General features: G+C 46.1%; 1 protein-coding gene across 1 annotated transcript; it reads right to left on the minus strand.

The window, feature by feature from the left end:
• Positions 1 to 619: 619 nt before the first annotated feature.
• On the minus strand, positions 620 to 14,027 carry FUS (FUS RNA binding protein). Its single transcript, XM_074998230.1, has 15 exons — positions 13,972 to 14,027; positions 13,024 to 13,048; positions 12,109 to 12,263; positions 10,996 to 11,137; positions 10,191 to 10,384; positions 8,854 to 9,061; positions 7,315 to 7,349; positions 5,828 to 5,860; positions 5,439 to 5,548; positions 4,415 to 4,544; positions 3,599 to 3,700; positions 2,777 to 2,900; positions 2,596 to 2,684; positions 2,305 to 2,455; positions 620 to 1,872 (listed from the first exon to the last, which is right to left on the minus strand). The coding sequence occupies exons 1-15, from the start codon at positions 13,982 to 13,984 to the stop codon at positions 1,833 to 1,835; spliced, it is 1,551 nt and encodes a 516-aa protein (XP_074854331.1). The 5' UTR covers positions 13,985 to 14,027; the 3' UTR covers positions 620 to 1,832.
• Between the last annotated feature and the right edge of the window lie 3,487 nt (positions 14,028 to 17,514).

A 17,514-nucleotide genomic window follows, 5' to 3' on the forward strand; every position in this document is an offset into this window, starting at 1 on the left:
TCCATAAAGGTTGAGTTGCACATCTGTTTCACTAGAGACATGCAACTGTTCCTGGCACAGTTAACAAAAAGTTTCCCCTCAGTGGGACCTGTCTGGTCAATGCTAGCACCCCCTGGTGCCAGGTATTCTCAGCACCAGTATACAGGGCTCATGAGCAGAGATGTAAAGTCTGCATCAGCTAGTTCTGAATCCTTGGTACCCATCAGCCCTTGAACACATTTTACCTGGAAATGTTGTTCAAGCTGGATACTAACAAGGGGATACTCTAGCCTCAGATCCCATTAATGCCAGCAGCCCCAAGCAAGATGAGACTCACCCACAACTAGCTTGATTGTGAACTTGTGGTTTTACTCAACTGGAGGTCAGCAGATGAAGTTTGGAGAGCTCATGTCTTAAATATGTTGAATTAAAAATGTGTTCACTCTAAAGCCCATCAACCCCTCGTCCTTCAGAACTGTCCACACACACACACACACCTGGATTTTTTAAATCATGCACCATCTCTTTGCATTCTGCACCATGCATTTTGGTTTCTTAAAGCTTAGCACAAAGAAACCACCACCACCTTGCTGGCAAATCCATGAATTCTAACTAATCAACAAACATTTGGACAGTAATGCACATTTGTAACCTGGAGGTTTTATTCAGCATTGAAAACTCAAGCTTCATTACATTCATACACACTGCAGCTCCAACTATAGGATTAGATCTACTTGCTCCCTTGAGTTTTTACAACAGCACTTCCCATGAGTTTCAGGTCCAGACAGCTGCCTCTTCTCTGTGCCATTTTTCTATGAAGGTAAGCAATGCTATCATTGAGCAACACCTTGGTAAACTTGAACTGCTCTTCACATCTCGTGGGTTTAGCTTATAATGCAAGAAAGACCCGGATGTGTTTATAGCCTTGTGTGGCTCAACACTGCAGTATAGTGAAGTTGGAGCAAAGGGAAAAAAAATTGTCTCAGCTCACAAGGGATACAACAACTTTGGCTTCACCCATGCAGTTCTATTATCTGCCACTTAAGTTCACAGGTGTGTAGAATGACAGTTTGATTTTATGCATGAACAAAATAGATGTCTATTTCACAAGGTGGCACTTCTACATGAAAGTGTGAAAACCTCATTCCACAGAAGAGAGATGTTCCTTGCAGTTTGGATAAAAATATCCTTTGCATTGGTATTAGATCTTAACGGAATACAGCTTTTTCCATGCTGCAGCTATCACATTTCATGGGATAGCAAACACCCAGAAGCAAGCTGTTTTACATCCATTCCCTGGCCCAAGCGCCCCCTGCAAGAATCCAGCAAGCTTTTTATGTAGACACTGATAAGTGGGCTCCTGAGTCGACCACATGCCTCTTACAGCCTAACATCCCTCAGTTGGAGGATGGTGCTTCATGCAATAAAGATGAAAATTCAAATGTAAAATACACACTAAGTATAAATCAAGAATTTTACATTTAAACCTGTGATCAACAGGTCTTTTTCCATTTACATTGGCTTCATTACCTGTTAGTAGTGGTCCTAGCAGAAAGCATTTATGCATATTAAACACCAAGGACTAGAATTTGGGCATTCCAGTAGTCACCACAACTTTCTGGCATAACTGCAGCAGCTTTTATTGAAACCCTAGCCCCAAAGAAAGCTACACATGGCAACTAAAACAACGGGGTTTTTAATGAAGGGGATTCTTTCAGATACAAGGGAGAAAAACAGGTAAAACAGAGGGAGGTACAAAGTTTTACACAAATGGAACAAGCTTTACATAGTCTGCAGCACAAAGTCTGACAAACAAAATAAAAAAGTCACATGGTCTGGGAATTTGTACAATCTTAATACGGTCTCTCACGGCGATCTTGTCTGTGGTCACCCCTAGGAAAAAGAGGAACAGTTAAAATAGAAGCAAACAAGTGCAGCACAGAAGAATGGAAGCCTCAAACCTCACCCTCAAGTGGCTGAGTAAGCCTTCTAACAACCAAGCTGTAACTGTTTTTAGATGTGGCATTATGCCCCCATTTTACAAGCAGGGAAACAGACCGGAAGGAAAGTGACCAACAACACTGATCCAGCCTGCTATTTGTGGCAGCCAGAGAAACGTGTGCAGAACAAACCCATGAGATAGCCAATCACCACCACCTTTGGCAAGCTGCACCCACTGGTTAATTACTTTCACAATTGATCAATACATCCTTTATCTAGTCTGAACTGGTCTGGCTTCAGCTACCAGCCATTGAATTGTGTACTGGGGGACAAAGCCAACCCCTAACCTTCTCAATCTGGTTAGCTGACCTAAGCCATTTTTACCTGTTATCCATCTTTCCTGGTCCAAATCCACCACCCCGATCTCCGCCTCTGCCTCCTCGGAAGCCACCCCGATCGCCACCCCGGCCTCCTCGGAAGCCACCACGGTCATAGCCCCCTCGGCCGCCACGGCGCTCTTCCCCAAATCCTCCTCCTGTGGAGGAAAGAGCAAGCACAGAGGTGAGACCGATGCCAAAAACGTCCTCCAGACAGTAATGTTTGGAGAACTACCTCACCAACCCAAGGCCCACCCCCTACCAGCAGGCCTGAAACAAAAAGAATTGTCCAAGTTACCCATGTGTGGTCCTCCAGGCCCATCTGGCTTTGGTGCCTTGCACTGGTTGCACTCGTTACGCCAGGAAAAATTCATGTTTTCACACGCCCTGGAAGATAGTTTCAAAACGCACTAATGTCAAGGAAACCGGTGAGTTAACACTTGGCTCCCCCCCCGCTTGCCATCAGAGCCCCTACTTACGGGTTAGGGCACTTCCAGTCCCCTGCGCGCTGCTGACCACCTCCTCCACTGGGGAAGCCACCCCGGTTACCTCCACCAGAGCCACTGTTACCACCACCTCCATATCCACCACGACTCATGGGCCCTGCACAAACAAGAAATATCCATGTGAATCAACCTCACTAAAAAAAAAAGACATGGTTGGCTGCATCCACAATCCCCACAGTACTGATCCATTGTGCAAGACACTGCTTAGCTCAACCATTACAGCACCTGATCCAGCCATCTCTATCTGACAGCCTGTTTTACCTCCCATTAACAGATCACATCCTCGCTGAGCCACGCTCCTATCTACGATTACCCACAAGCCAGCCAATTCTGTGCAGCAAGGGATCCCAGAATGCACTGCCCTGTGTTGTGTTACATATGGTAACCAACATGAGTCATTTTCCCAGTGTGTCCCTTACCTGTGTCAGTGCATTTCAAAAGTCAATGCAAAAATTATGTCTGACTCATGGTTGTACTGTGTCCTATAATCCAACCATAAGCACGTGACTGGTCCCCGTGCTGATTCGCAGATACTACAAGCCCAGTACTAGCTCTGGAAGCCCCTGATGCGTCAGACAATCACCATGTACCAGTTAAGGTTCCACTTCAGATGGGGAGAACCTATTAAGAGTTGACTTTTGTCTTGATCAATTATATGGAGACTGGACTAAGCCCCAGCCATCTGTCAACAGCTTCTGATCTTTAGCTGAAACGTGTCCAAATCCTTAAAAACCAAAGGCCACTCCCCTTTTAGGGATGAGCCACCGTTCCCACAAGCAGTAAACATTTTGTTACCTCCACGGCCTCTGCCACCCCGTCCGCCTCCACCGCCACGGTTGAAGTCTGCTCTACGGGTAGCGAAGGAGACTTTGATGGGATTGCCGGAAAATTCCTTTCCTGATTGGAAGAAGGGGGGGGAACCCAAACATGTCAAATTCGCCTCCTTGAGCTTTATGACTGGCTTCAGAGTGGGCCTAAGGGAGTGTTTCCACCCCACGGTAACCCACAGCAGGTTGGAAAAGAAATAGTTAATTCCTGTCCTATGAAAAACCCTGGGATGGAAAGTTGGAGGTGCTGTCTTGTCTCAAATGGGAAGAACACATATTCTTTGAAACTCAGAAAGCCTGACTTAAGTCAAGACTGGATATCACCTGTCCAAAAATTATTTCTTGGAAGGTCTCTGGCCTGGTATAGGCCAGTAGTTTTCAAACACTAGCTCAAGACTGCAGTGGGCTGCAACCCCCTTTAAGTCAGCCCTAACTTAACTTGTGGAAGCGCCAAAGTTCAGGTGTAAACCCAAAACCCAAGGGCTTCAGCCCTAGATAGCATGGCTCAGATTGCAAGCCTCCTGCCTGAATGGGGTCATAGCATATAGGTGGATTGTCCTTGCTCCAAATGAGCACCACACCCTATGCTGAAGTATTATGCCAGATCCAAGTATGACCCCCATTTCAGAAGAACAGTCAATATGTTCAGAAGAGAAAATGTCTTCTTCCCCAGGAGATCCCACTCCCATTGCAGAACCGAGGACAGAACCTATGAGTCCCAACTCCACTATATTATGCTGCCTCTTCACAAGCTCTTTGGCCCAGTTAGATAAAAGCAACATACCATCAAACCAATCAATGGCTGCCTTGGCAGATGGGGGATCATCAAAAGATACTGTGGCTTCCCCCTTTAGCTTCCCAGTCTCACGGTCTGTGTACAGGTTAATCATAGGCTGCCCAGTTTTCTTGTTTGTCTGAAACACAAAGGGCACATTTCATGAGTTTAGCTTCTTAAGATCAGCTCTCTGCTAAAGACCACTCGTCACCTCCTGTGGGGGTGTGTGTGTGTGAGTGTGTGTGTGTGAGAGAGAGAAATGGCAAGAACTCACCTGCTGCTTTGTACTGGAGAGTATGTGAATAATAAACCTATGAATACTGTCTGTGGCCACCTAAGTCCAAGACTTCAAGATGGCCACAGCCAAGGACTGCCTGTCAATCAGTAATATCCACACTAGGTTTGTACTGCAGTGCAGCCCCAAGGTGCCACTATATTTGTGCAAAAACGTATGAGTTACACTGTCAGATGCACGAAGTTTAAGTATCATATAATAGGGAAACCGCTACAGAATTATAACTCAACCATGATAGATGTGGCCCCACCTCCATTGAGGTGACAATACCTGAAGTGAGAAATTTCAGACCCTTTCTCATATCAGATTTGCACATGAATTCCAGCTCACTTTTACACTGCAGTCAGAGCTTTTTCTCTCCCCCACCCCCCTATGACATACCTATCTTTCTGAAACCTGTTAATATTTATATATGGCTTACCCAAGCACCTGGACTGAGAACATTTTAACAAACCTTGCTGTACTCATCAGAAGCATATATCCGTTTTAGAGTGACAGAACTGGAAGTCTCAAGGCAGAACTGCTAATGCTCCCTCCCTCATCATAATCCATACCCCTTTTCCCAGAGCCAGAAACAGTTCACTGTCCTGTTCTTACTTAACAGACTAAGATCCCTCCATAGCTGGAGTGACTGGGTTATGTTAAGGGTGGGATGGGGAGAGAGCACAAGGTGCCGAAAGTTTTATTAGCCATGCTGTTCTTGCAAATCCAAACTACTCATTTTGTTTGTACAAGTACCTTAATGATCCCTATTTGCTTGAAGTAGTCAGCCACTGACTCGATTGTGACGTTTTCACCAAGTCCTTGGACGAAAATTGTGTTGTTGTCGGAGTTATCCTGTTCGGAAGCTGTAAAAAAGGGTCAGTCATTTTCATACTGAAAGACCAATGATCAGCCAAAACATTTCTCTGTAAATGCACCAGCATCTCTAACAGGACTACACATTAGCAGGTACTAAGACTACATGTGATGTGAACTCTCGCAGGAGATACTGAAGTTACCCATTTCTCTCACACACACAAAGGTACAATGCTGATTTCTTAGAAGGATAACAGACCAATTTCACATCTTTTAACAAACCCTTGCAACAGAGGTTAACCCATTTATTTGGGAACAAAGTAACATACCAGGATCGTGGCGTGGTCCTTGGTCCCGGGGCCCTTTTGCACATGAAAATAAGGAGAGATCTAGTTAGTCTGTGAAAAAACAAACCTCATCTCCAACACATACTAAACACATTAAAGACAACAGGCCAGTGTTGGTACATGTGCTCTGAATGCTGAAACTACATTTACTTTTCTTAAGCCATAGGCAAAAATACATTGAAAACAACTTGGATACACTGAAGACAGAGCTGCAAAACCAGTGACAACTCCCCTTTCAGATGTCAGTGTACACAGAAAAAACACTATGTGGAGGGCCAACTACAAAAGCCCTCATAACACGTCACTCATTCTGCTTAACATCACCTTCTGAGGTCTATTTAAATCGAGACCTTTGTGTACACAATTTAAGGAGCTGCTATCCAGAGACCTTTGCCCACCGGTTTATATACATTTTTGTTATTCACATCCTTCAGCAACATCAGGTTCTGGCATCATACCGCTTGCTACCCTGGTTGGCGGTCACAGTATAACACCACACACGTAACAGACTTAACATTAATGCAGAAATATAGTGGCATTAACCCTTGCCACACATTTAACAGCAAGCTAACCTTGCATAAATACAGCACAGTTTAACCATTATTTACCTATACAAACCATTGACATATTAGTATTTTTCTGCTATCCTTAGCCATTTCACCCATTATACCGTTAGTCACTCCCAGGTCAGATTAATAATTAGAGAACCTAACAGCATATGCCCAACACTGGTCTCTTAAGAGAGATTCATGCCAAACCCTTTTCAGCAAACCCATGGGAACGCTCCTGAAAATATTCAGATGTATTTTGTTTGCAAGTTTGACTGCAAAAATACCTTTTTCTTTAAAATATAAGCTTAAAATATAAACCATATGTCTTTATAAGCTTACGAAACCCATGTAATGTAGTCAAAGGTGAGTCTACACAAGACCAAAATTTCATTCATTTTTGGGGACTTCCCCCATTTTCTTTACCAGTAACCATAAAAAGGTGCGTAAACCCTTTTCATCATTATCCACAGGATTGCATGCAATTCTGTTACCATGTTTTAACTCCAAAAATCACCAGCACTTAAAGCTTCTTGTGTGTTTTTTTGTTTTTTGTTTTGTTTTTTAAAAGGAACCACACACAAACCAGACACTTCTAGGAAATAGCACTTTTTTCCTTTTCTCCAAAGCACACTGTGTCTGTCTTGTTGCAAAACATTCAACCAAGATGTATTGGCACCAAGAACTTTGGTCGGTCAAAGCACAAGCCCAGGAGATACAGAGTAACACCACGTGTAATCGAAAGAACTCATTTGGTATAGAGGGCTGCAGAGGGTGCTCCCATAGGTTATATCTGATAAATGGTGGCTTTTCCTAATGCATAAAAATTCTGCATATGAAAGACAAGTCTCTGGAAAATATATATATATATATATAGAGATATACTTTTTTTGGTTCAAGTTTTGAACTCTTTGCACTTACCACCAAACTTATTGAAGCCACCACGCTCACCACCGCTGAGGAGATAAGTTAGAAGATAATGAAGCTTTTTCCACGGCTAAAAGGTTCACTAAAACTACAAGTTCTTAAAATCCTAATCAACCCTTTTTCCAGTTCTTCCTGAATACCTAAACAACACTCCTTTCAACCTTGTTCTGTCCCTCAGCATACTTAGGCTTTTGATTTTTAAAATACACCTTTTTTGTCTTGCAGTGGTGGAATGGAGAAACCTAATAAGTGTAACTTTGGCTTCCAACCTTCTATTACTTCAGCCGTCGCGATGTACACTTGAAGCAATGCTGAGTCCTCGATGCAGTCCTAAGCGTGGGTACCGATCCATGAACCGCATGTTACACTGTACCAATATGTGCTATTTCCCCCACCCCAAGTGTAGACACCACCTAAATATAGATACATAGCATATTGCTTTGAAAGCATAAGACTCAACCTTGGTTCCCCAGCATAGCACAATAAGCTGATTGACTGCTAAACCTGGACCTAACATAAGCTCTCTCCCTTCCTTGCCCTTAGCTAACATGTGGAAGGTGGAGAATTGATAAAGTTCATTGACTTTCATACCTGTAGCACATAAAATGCAGAGTTTGTTAACAGATAACATTAGTGTTAACAGCAGACAAGTAACAATACTTTTATTCCCACCCGAAACCTAATACTTACCTTTCTAAAAGCACAAATCTAAACTCTTATATCTCCCCATCAACAGAGTCCACAATCAGCAATTATTTAGCATCTGTTCCTCAACATAGTTTCTTTTTAATAGACCACCAAGTAACCCTCTGCTGAGGGAGGATTGTTACACCAGGGTAGTTTAAGACACTGCTTTTCTGTATATAGCGAGATAAACCAAAAGCAAGTCGTAAAATGCGATCACAGCTGCTGAAGCTGCTAGTTGGGTGCCCAAACACATCCTTTAACCCATGGAACATATCCATTGTGTGGATGGACCACAGAGTTAACCAAGTTTGATACACAGGTTGAAAGCAACCAGGTTGGGAAGAAGACATTTCCTCACACTGAGGAGACCTACAGCCCTTGGTAAGAAACACGACCCAGGTGCTTTAACAGATTATAGCACCACAAATTGCAAATAAACCCATGATATATAGAGATTTATACGCCCTTCAAATAGTGGTATTCATAAACCTTCAGTACATACCTAGTGAGTTCAGAAAATGCTTGGAATTCACACTGTGCATTTGAGATGCAAAGACACACATTTGATGTCAAACAACTGACGATAGCCACCAGTGGGGTATTTTACCCCCATGCATGAGATCTCTACTGTAGATATGAACCTACATTGGTTCTTAAGTTAGACAGTAGTGTGAGTCTTCCTCACGCATACTAAAAGCTTTTGCCATGGACACTGAATATATGGCAATCCATTCATGCACACAACTTAAGGCAACACACCCTTCCCAACAGGCAGATTTCAGATCAAGCTAAAAACAGTAATGTTAAACCCACTCCCTCTCCCACCACAAGCGTCTAGACACCTACCCCATGCCTCCACGACCACCACGGCTGCCTCTTCCACCACGGTCAAAGCCACCGCGGCCATATCCTCCCCTGCCCCTGCCACCACGGTCTTGCTGGCCACCTCCATAGCTGCTCTGATCCTGGTTACCATAGCCGCCGCCGCCACCACCACTGCCGCCACCACTGCCACCGCTGCTCATGGATGACTGGTCCTGACCATAGCTGCTGGCTGGAAAATAGAAGAACATGTGATCAAAGTTATAAAGAGGAGACAGAGCAGGAGTACCGGACTCAGACTCCTGGGTTTAGCTCTTGATGCAAAGGCACATGTGCATGCCTACTGGACTAATGTAATATTGGCAGTTTACAGCCCTGAAATATATTTCCAGAGCTGTCACCAGCTTCATTCGCTGCAATATGGAAACAATCTCTCAGCCTTGTCTCCCAGCTGGTGAAGACAAACTTGTGGTAAAAGCCTGCATAAATAACCCTTACAAGGTAATATCTGCTGTAAGATACATAAAAGCCCCTGGACAGCTACAGTGACTATGGAGATAAATCCCTGCCTTAGTCTTTTTCTTAGTATAGAAACTTTGTACTCATGTTTAATCCTTAGAAAAAAATGAAGCTAAAGGAAACATCTTTGCACTTTTGACTAACTGCCCCTTTGAATGAATGAGGTGTGAATAAGGTGCACCTCCACACAGCTGCTACAGCTGGAGAGGGGACAGGAGCCAGATCCCAGGGCACAAAGACCTGCCAACTGGGCTCCCAGAGAAGGTCACACATACTGATAGTCTTGAATCAGAGGCAAGCAACCACCTTTGGAAATGAATTCAAAGCTCTTTAAATATGCATGTGATGGCTGACGACAACACCCAGAACACATCTCAAATAACTGACAGAGCTAGAGCACATGCATTTGCATAAAATGACTCTGTACAAGATGACTAGTAAATTTACCTAAAAGGAAAGCTACTATTAAAGTCTCCCCTGCAAGACACCACAGATCACATCAACATCAGCACACTGATCCAGACTGGTAGAACCCAGGCTCCCCGCCCCCTATACATCTAACTCACTTGGCCAGTGAAATTAAGGGGAGCAACTTGTCTCTAAAGAGACTGGGTACTGTGCATGCATGCGAGTGCAGAACACCATAGACATAAGACACTGTACTGACAGACATATCTGTATTACCATTAAATGTGTCATTTTACCTCAGCCCCCTGAAAAAAATCTGCCATAATTCTTTAGTGCAACTACTGTTCACCACCAGGCCGCACCAAAATGGCTTCCTCCACAAACTTTCCCCCAACATTTAACCCTGATACTGAATAAAATTAGGATCAACTCACATCCACTGCTGCCCCCGCCGCCTCCACTGCTGCTACTGCCGCTGTATTGGCTCTGCTGACCATAGCTTTGGGGAGGATTGTAGGACTGCTGCTGTCCATAGGAGCTTTGCTGCTGGCTGCCGTAGCTGGACTGCTGACCATAGCCTCCACTTGGGGGTTGGCCATAGCTTGAGCTTTGGGAGCTGCTTCCGTAACTGTGTTAAAAAAAGATCACTGCCCTTTAAAATACAGGCCAAGTCTCAACTTCCCATATTGGCGCCGAGAAGCGGAGCAGGGCACGTGGCTCCCCACGCTTCCAACCTTCAAGACCCTCCTGCTCCCCACTCCAATGAGACATGGTTCCCAGCCAATGGGAGCTGGGAAGGCAGCACTGGCAGGTGAAGACAGCATGCAGCGCTTCCCTATCAGTGGCTCGCAGCTCCTGGCCAGCAGTGGGGGGAATCAAGGCTCAGGGCTTGTGGAGATTTGCCACAGACCAGATGAAATTAGATGGGGAACCAGAACTCTAGTGACTAGAGCACCAGATAGAACTAGAATGTCAATCCCCGGCTCTGGGATCAGTGTGGGTTAAAGCAGGGAGGGAGCAGGATTGGGACACAAGAGACTCCTTGGCTTCCACACTGTTCCGACGGACTCAATCTGTGACCCCAGACTAGTGCCATTTGTAAAATGAAGTTAAGACTTGGCATTAGGTGTTGTGATGCTAAACATTAAAATGTCTGCCAAGTGCTGCGAGAGCCACAAGTCATCAGAAAAGAGGGGGTCACGCACACGGATGGGAAAACTTGCAACTCTTGAACCCTACCTTCCAGTTGTTGAGCTGGCTGACGGAGGCTGAGAATAGCTAGGATAGGATGAAGGCTGCCCATAAGATGTCTGAGAGGTCTGACTGCTACCATATCCAGTTGTTCCGTAAGTCGGAGGTGTTGACTGAGTGCTATAGCCAGCTGTTTAAAAAAAGTTCTTTAAACATGGGGACAGACCAATCGATCCCTGGTACACTTCAGCTGCACTGAAACAGATGAAAAGCACCACCTTTTCTCACATCTCCACACCTCCATGGGGAGACAGGGTAACTTAGTGGGCGGAGAACTCAGGAGACAGGTTCTAACTCCAGCTCTGCTTCTTTTGCACTATTCTCTGAAGGGGAAAGGGACAGCTCAGTGGTTTGAGCAGTGACTCCTAAACCCAGGAATGTGAGCTGAATGCCTGAGGACAGCATTTAAGAGTCTGGGGCAAACAGGTTAAAAAAACTTGTCAGGGATGGTGCTTGATCCTGCCAGGAGGGCAGGGGACTGGACTAGATGACCTCCAGAAGTCCCTTCCAGTTTTATGAAATGTGTTTTTTTCTGTTTTAACATGCCCTTGGGCAATCTTGTTTCCTGTATCTCAGTTTCCCCTTTTGCAAGAGAGGAAGAGTGTAATTAAATTTATAGATTTAAGGCACTAGGTAAGATGCATTAACATCCCAAACTTCCATGTATGTGGAATCCCTCCAACAGCCCAGAAATGCAAGTGCCTCTGCAATTGTGCTATAACAACTGGTTAACAGATGCACAATAAAAACTAGGAAAAGAGGTCAAGTAGGACAGGTAACTCTTTCTGGATAATTCCTAACCTACATGTGCACCAGGTGATATAGAAATGGTCTCGCTCAGATGAGACGTGACAAAAGAATCATACGTTGTACAATTCAGTTGGGTGAAAAAAATAGGTTTTTAAATAGTTGATAATATAAGGGCTAATTCAGCAACATTCACTGAACATGGACTGGTTGTCAGACTGGCCACCTGGAGAGAAAACTGGCTGTCACACAGGAGAAAGCTCTTAGAGCCTTGATGGGACTAGCTAAAAGTGAAAACCAGCTTCAGTTAACTCCGAGAATGCACCAGAAAGCTGGACCCAGAGTTGCACTTACTGCTCTGATTCTGGCCATAAGAAGAACTGTAACTGTTTTGTCCATATGCTGAGGTGTCTGCAGACTGGCCGTAACCGCTGTAGCTCTGCTGGCTGTAGGGCTGGCTGGTTTGTTGAGAGTATCCCTGTCCTGGTGGTGCTGGGTAAGCCCCATAACTAAAGGGAGGATTAGAAACAGGTGATATGATCCAGGAAAGAAGCAATGACTCTGTAGTTAAGACTGCAGCAGTTCAGAAGCTTTTTCCAAGGGTTCCACACACTAACCAACTAATTCAAAAACTGCCACAACTGACCTACAGGAAAACAGGTAAATAAGAACTTTATGCAGTGTTTAAAACGTGAATTAATACCCAAAAAGCACAATAAAACAAGTTAGAGCCTAACAGATTTGGTTGATCTGAACATTCTTACGGATAATAAATTATCCAAAGTCTAAAACCCAGCAGTGCTTCAACAGCTATAAAAGATTCAAACGGTAACTGGTTATCTAGCAGCCTCAGTCATGAACCTTTGCAACATTTCTGCTAACAAAATATAGGCAGAGTCCATATCCAATATGCCCTAGAAATCAAGGGGTTTTAGGATGAAGCTTTCTTTATAGTCACGTTATTAACTCTAAAGTGTAGGGGATTTTCTTTTGCACTTTTCTCTAAAGTAGCTAATGCTCCCCACTGCCGGGAAAAGGGAGGCCGGGCTAGACGGGCACACTGATCTGATGCAGGCCACTGAGTGATACACCAGGGTAGATGGACCCAAAGGACTGATCCAGCACAGGATACTGGGCTGATACACCCACTGATTTAAGATGCCAGTCAAACAACGATAAAGGGAACAGATTCCTGGGATGAACCCCTGCCAATGAGCAAGCACTGTCCTCCTTTGGTAGAGCTCAGGCAGCTGGACAAATGAAATTTACCTCTGTGTGGCTGGCTGGCTGTAATCTGTAAAAGACAAGAGAGAAAAGCAGTAAGGCAGATCCCAAAGCAAAGCCCAGCTCCTGGGAGAGGGAGCAGAGGAATGGGGCACAGTCATAATGTGAGTGAGTATGGGGGGGGTCCAATTTGGATGCATGCAAGGCTGCCTCACCCCTTGTACTCACCAGTGCAACAGGTGGGAGCATGCGAAAACTACCCGGAAGAGGCAGCACACCCGTGGGTGGGGCAGGGTATTCACCCACCCATATACACCCCGGTCAGCAATAGGTGGCAGCAGGGATTTTTACCCCAGCGATGAGGGATCTGGAGATTCATGAGAAGTGGAGAAGCAACCGCTGGTCCCCCCACTCCCGCAAAAGAGGACGGGGGTGGAGCGAGGAAAAAGGACCCGGATGGACGACTGCGGCACCAAAGAGAACGGCCACGCACGCGCAAAGGCGGCTCAGGCCCGTCTGTACCGCGCATGCGCACCCTCCCCCCCACCGGCCGCCCGCGCAACTCTTGGCCCCGCCCACTAGCCGGCTTTCCCTCGCCCCACGCGCCGGACACCTCCACCCTACTGCGCAGGCGCAGTTACCTCACCCCCCCCCCCCCCAACTCCTTTTCTCCTCACACAAAATGGCGGCCCGAGTCCTCGTTGGCGCAGCTAAAAAGGACCCGACCCCCAACGCGCCGAGGGCGCTACAAAAAGGCGATCAAGATGGGAACAGCGGGATGGGAAAGGCACTGCCATCCGCTTCCCCGCAATGCGCCGCGGGCTTCCTACCACCCACCGCGTGTGGGGAAGCAACGGCCTCACCGTCCCGAATGCAAACGGGGGATCGCCTCCGGCTCGGCCGCTGGACCCCTGCGCCCCCTCCCCCAAGCGAATCGCACAGTCCCCATAACAATCCCAACCCCGTTCCTGCGGGAAGCTGCCCAGTCCTCACCATTAGACGCCATAACTGCCGCTACCGCTGTCGCCGCTGTACTGAGCGTCCCGCCCACTACCCGGCGCTATATATACCCTCTCATTCCCCCCCCCCACCGCTGGACTGTACCAGCTCACCGGCAGGGAGGAATTGCACGGGCCTCCCCCTTTCCAGCGCCACGTGGCTACTGGATTTCCCTCCCTCCCCCCCCGGGGAGAATTTTCCCGGGGGTCTGTGTTTTCCTTCTTTGCACATAGCCCTTGTTCTGCCCTCCCAGCCTCCCCCGCGAGAGGGGAATGGTGCAGTCTGTCGGGGCGGGGTGGGGCGCGAAAGGGGAGGAATGAGATCATGGGGCTGGGTGGAAGGAACCAAAGAGGTAGAGGAGATGGGGGAATCCAGGGAGAAAATGGAGAGCATGGGAATTTGTGGGGCATCTCTTTGTGCGTTGGGCGTGCGTGAATAAGGGAGAGGTGTGTGTGCAGGGTCTGTGCTTAGGGCAGTGTCCGTGGGGGCTGAGATGCGAGTGCGTGAGAGAGATCCTCGTGGCTCGGTGTGTAAGTGTGTGTGAGAGATCTTTGTGGGTCGGTGTGCAAATGAGACCCTTATGGGTCAGCGTGCAAGTGTGTGTGACAAATTTTTGTGAGTCAATGTGCAGGGGTGTGTGTCTGTGTGTGAGAGAGAAATCCTTGTGGGTCAGTGTGCAGGCACGTGTGCATGGGAGAGAGTAAGCGAAATCTTTGTGGGTCTGCGAGCAGGTAACACTTGTCTGGTTTGTCACACCAACAAGACGTGATTGAATCTGCAGGAGCTGGATATGTCCACTTGTGTTTCTTTGTCCACTTGTGCCTCCTGGAGTAGCGGTGAAAGCCCACCCGGACCAAGACTCTGGGTTTAGGCCACTAGCCTGATGGGTGATCTTGGGCAACTCACTTTCCCTTGGCATGCCTCACCTTCCCTCCCTGTAAAATTGGAATTAGCTCCTTTGCAAAGAAGTAGTAACAGAGACGTAGCTGTGATAGTCTGTATGCTAACAAAACAAACAAGCAGTCATGTACCACTTTAAAGAGTAACAGAATAATTTATTATTTGTAAAGACCCTAGAGATGGACAAAGTGCACTTGATAAGAGACCAGAGGGTTGGGGTGTATGTGGGACTTGGACTAGCACGGGGGTTTATGTTGACAGATAGGTACATGTTTGTGTCTGTGTGTGTGTGAATCCATGTTTGTTTGTCCAAAGTCCAAATTGCTCTGTACATTTGTTGATGGTATTTTCAAAAGCTGATTTAAATGGGGTTAATCTTGTGTTGGCATACAGTGCATTCATATCTCCAGTTTTGCTCTTGATTTGAGAAGGAAAGCCAGTTAAGTTGCTTAATATAACTTAATGAGAATCCTGGCTGATCTTTATTCTCCTGCTTCCAAAATTCCCATGTCTAAATATTTATAATAGTTCAGCTGTTTATTACACCTTTTTCTAAATTCCAGAGGTAATTTCATGCTGTGATGATATTCTGTGGGGATGCTTATGCCTGAGTGAGCCTCCACTAACAAACCAGGAAAGAATAAATGTTAATAAAAGTAAGAGTATTAATGGAGGAATCAGATGACAGCAATTCCAACAACAGGGACTGTGATTTTAACCACTTCAGTTGCACAATCTAGGAAGCACCAAGAACTCAGACATCTGGATTGCAACACTGAGATGCAGGAGGGGTCATTATGAGGACAAAAAAGATCTCTGAAGAGTGCGCTGTAAATTAGATTGTAAGCTCTTTGGAGCAGGGATTGCTTTTTTTTTTTGTTCTGTGTTTGTCTGCTCAGACCATGGAACATCTTGTTCTGTATCCTGTCTCCTGGCAGTGACCAGTCCCCACACCTTCAGGGGAACTGTTCAGCAGAGGATGATTTTTGAGTGATCCACTTTTTTCTTCCACTCATCTCTTCTGGCAGTCAGTCAGAGGTGTATGGTCACCCTGAGCATCAGGTTGTGTCCCTGACCATGCTTGCTAATAGCTTTTTGGACCTATCCTCCATGAATTTGTCTGTTCTTTTTGAACCCAGTTATACTTTTGGCCATCAGAATGACCAACGGTAATGAGTTCCGCAAGTTAGCTTTGTGCTGTGTGATACTTCATACTTGTTTGTGTTAAGCCTGCCACCTGTTAATTTCATCAGGTGACCCCCTGGTTTTTGTATTGTGTGAAAGAGAAAATAGATCTGTTCTAATCACTTTTCTCTAGCACAACAGTATGATATGCAGAAGTTTCTTCTCTGCTACTGACTTCCTTATCCCTTGTCATTGATCTGTAACTTGCCCTTAATCCTACATCTCCCACATGGCAATTGCCTTCCCTTCCACATTGCCGTAGTGCTGGGCTGTCTTCGTCAACCTCTCCCCCTCTCTGTAGGAGATCTTAAAGCGTGCATGCTGCAACGCTATTTTACTTAGGGCTTTCCCAGCACTATGCAGATGGGGCTTTTCCAAAAATGGGCTAAGGTTGGTGCACAAAGAATGATAGAGAACATGTGGTATAGAACCACTGAAGTGCAGCCACTGCTAGGGTGAATAGACTCAGATTTTACATCAGAAGGGGCCATAATTCTAGGTACACTTAATCCTCTCTCAGTGCAGGAGAACAGGGTTAGACTAGATGGTTGTTTGAGGCTTTGCCCAGTCCTACATTTTTATAATGTCACGAGTGGAATTGATTTCAGACAGGCCAGAGAGTTTCACTCAATTACCCCTGTAACTTGTAAGCCAGTAACTTGTGTTTGACTAAAGCATCTTGTCAGGAATCTTCATCCAAAGCCATTGTAAGATGAAGAATCCACCACTTCCCCTGGGGAGTTTGATCTGGGGTTAAACTACCCTCATGGTTAGAAGTTATCACCCTATTATATCTCCCTGGAACTTGTCTGGGTTCACGTTCTAGGGGCAGAGTAGTTTTTCCTCAGGAAAAAAAAATGAACGCATTTTTAAGTGGACTGATAAAAAAATGAGTGTGGGAGGTGAACAGTATTTGCAATAAAAAAAAAAAGCCCATTAGCCAAATTGAGGCCTGGTAGCTTTGTCTTGGGGATTGTCGGTGTGAGGGGCAGTGATTTGGCGGGGCCGGGGAGCGTGGTGTCAGGACCGATAGAGGATAGAAAGGGTTGGCTGGCATCTTGGATGAGGACTCAGGAAGAAACTCGATTCTTCTCCCGCCAAACCCCCGTGTTCTGCCGAATGGTTTCTTCCCCAGCGCAAGGCTTTCCTGTCTCATCTCTGAAACCAGTTCAAGCTGGCTCAGAGGCCCATGCTTATGAATGGCCTTGCAGGGCGTTGGCAAGGCAACCGTGGAAAGTAGGCCACTGGCTCAGGGTATGACACAAGCACAGATTCACACGGATCCTGACACGAGCACAGGTTCGCGCAGTTCCCTGCTGCAGAGTGCAGGCGTGTGTGCAGCTGTTGAGCTCCACGCAGACCCTCATATGGCCCAGCAAAAATTTTCAGCCACACACCATACGCACAGACCCATATCCAATCCCAGCCCCACTGCTGTCAGCCCCAGCTCCT

This window comes from Carettochelys insculpta, chromosome 6 (assembly GCF_033958435.1).
Source record: "Carettochelys insculpta isolate YL-2023 chromosome 6, ASM3395843v1, whole genome shotgun sequence".
Lineage (NCBI taxonomy): Eukaryota > Metazoa > Chordata > Testudines > Carettochelyidae > Carettochelys > Carettochelys insculpta.

Excerpts from the sequence above, each read along its gene's own strand:
- FUS (XM_074998230.1), bottom strand. Across the intron at positions 12,264-13,023 it reads AGCCAGCCAGCCACACAGAG|TTATGGGGCTTACCCAGCAC; the intron begins GTAAATTTCATT and ends TCCTCCCTTTAG. Across the intron at positions 11,138-12,108 it reads TTATGGCCAGAATCAGAGCA|CTGGCTATAGCACTCAGTCA; the intron begins GTAAGTGCAACT and ends TTTTTTAAACAG.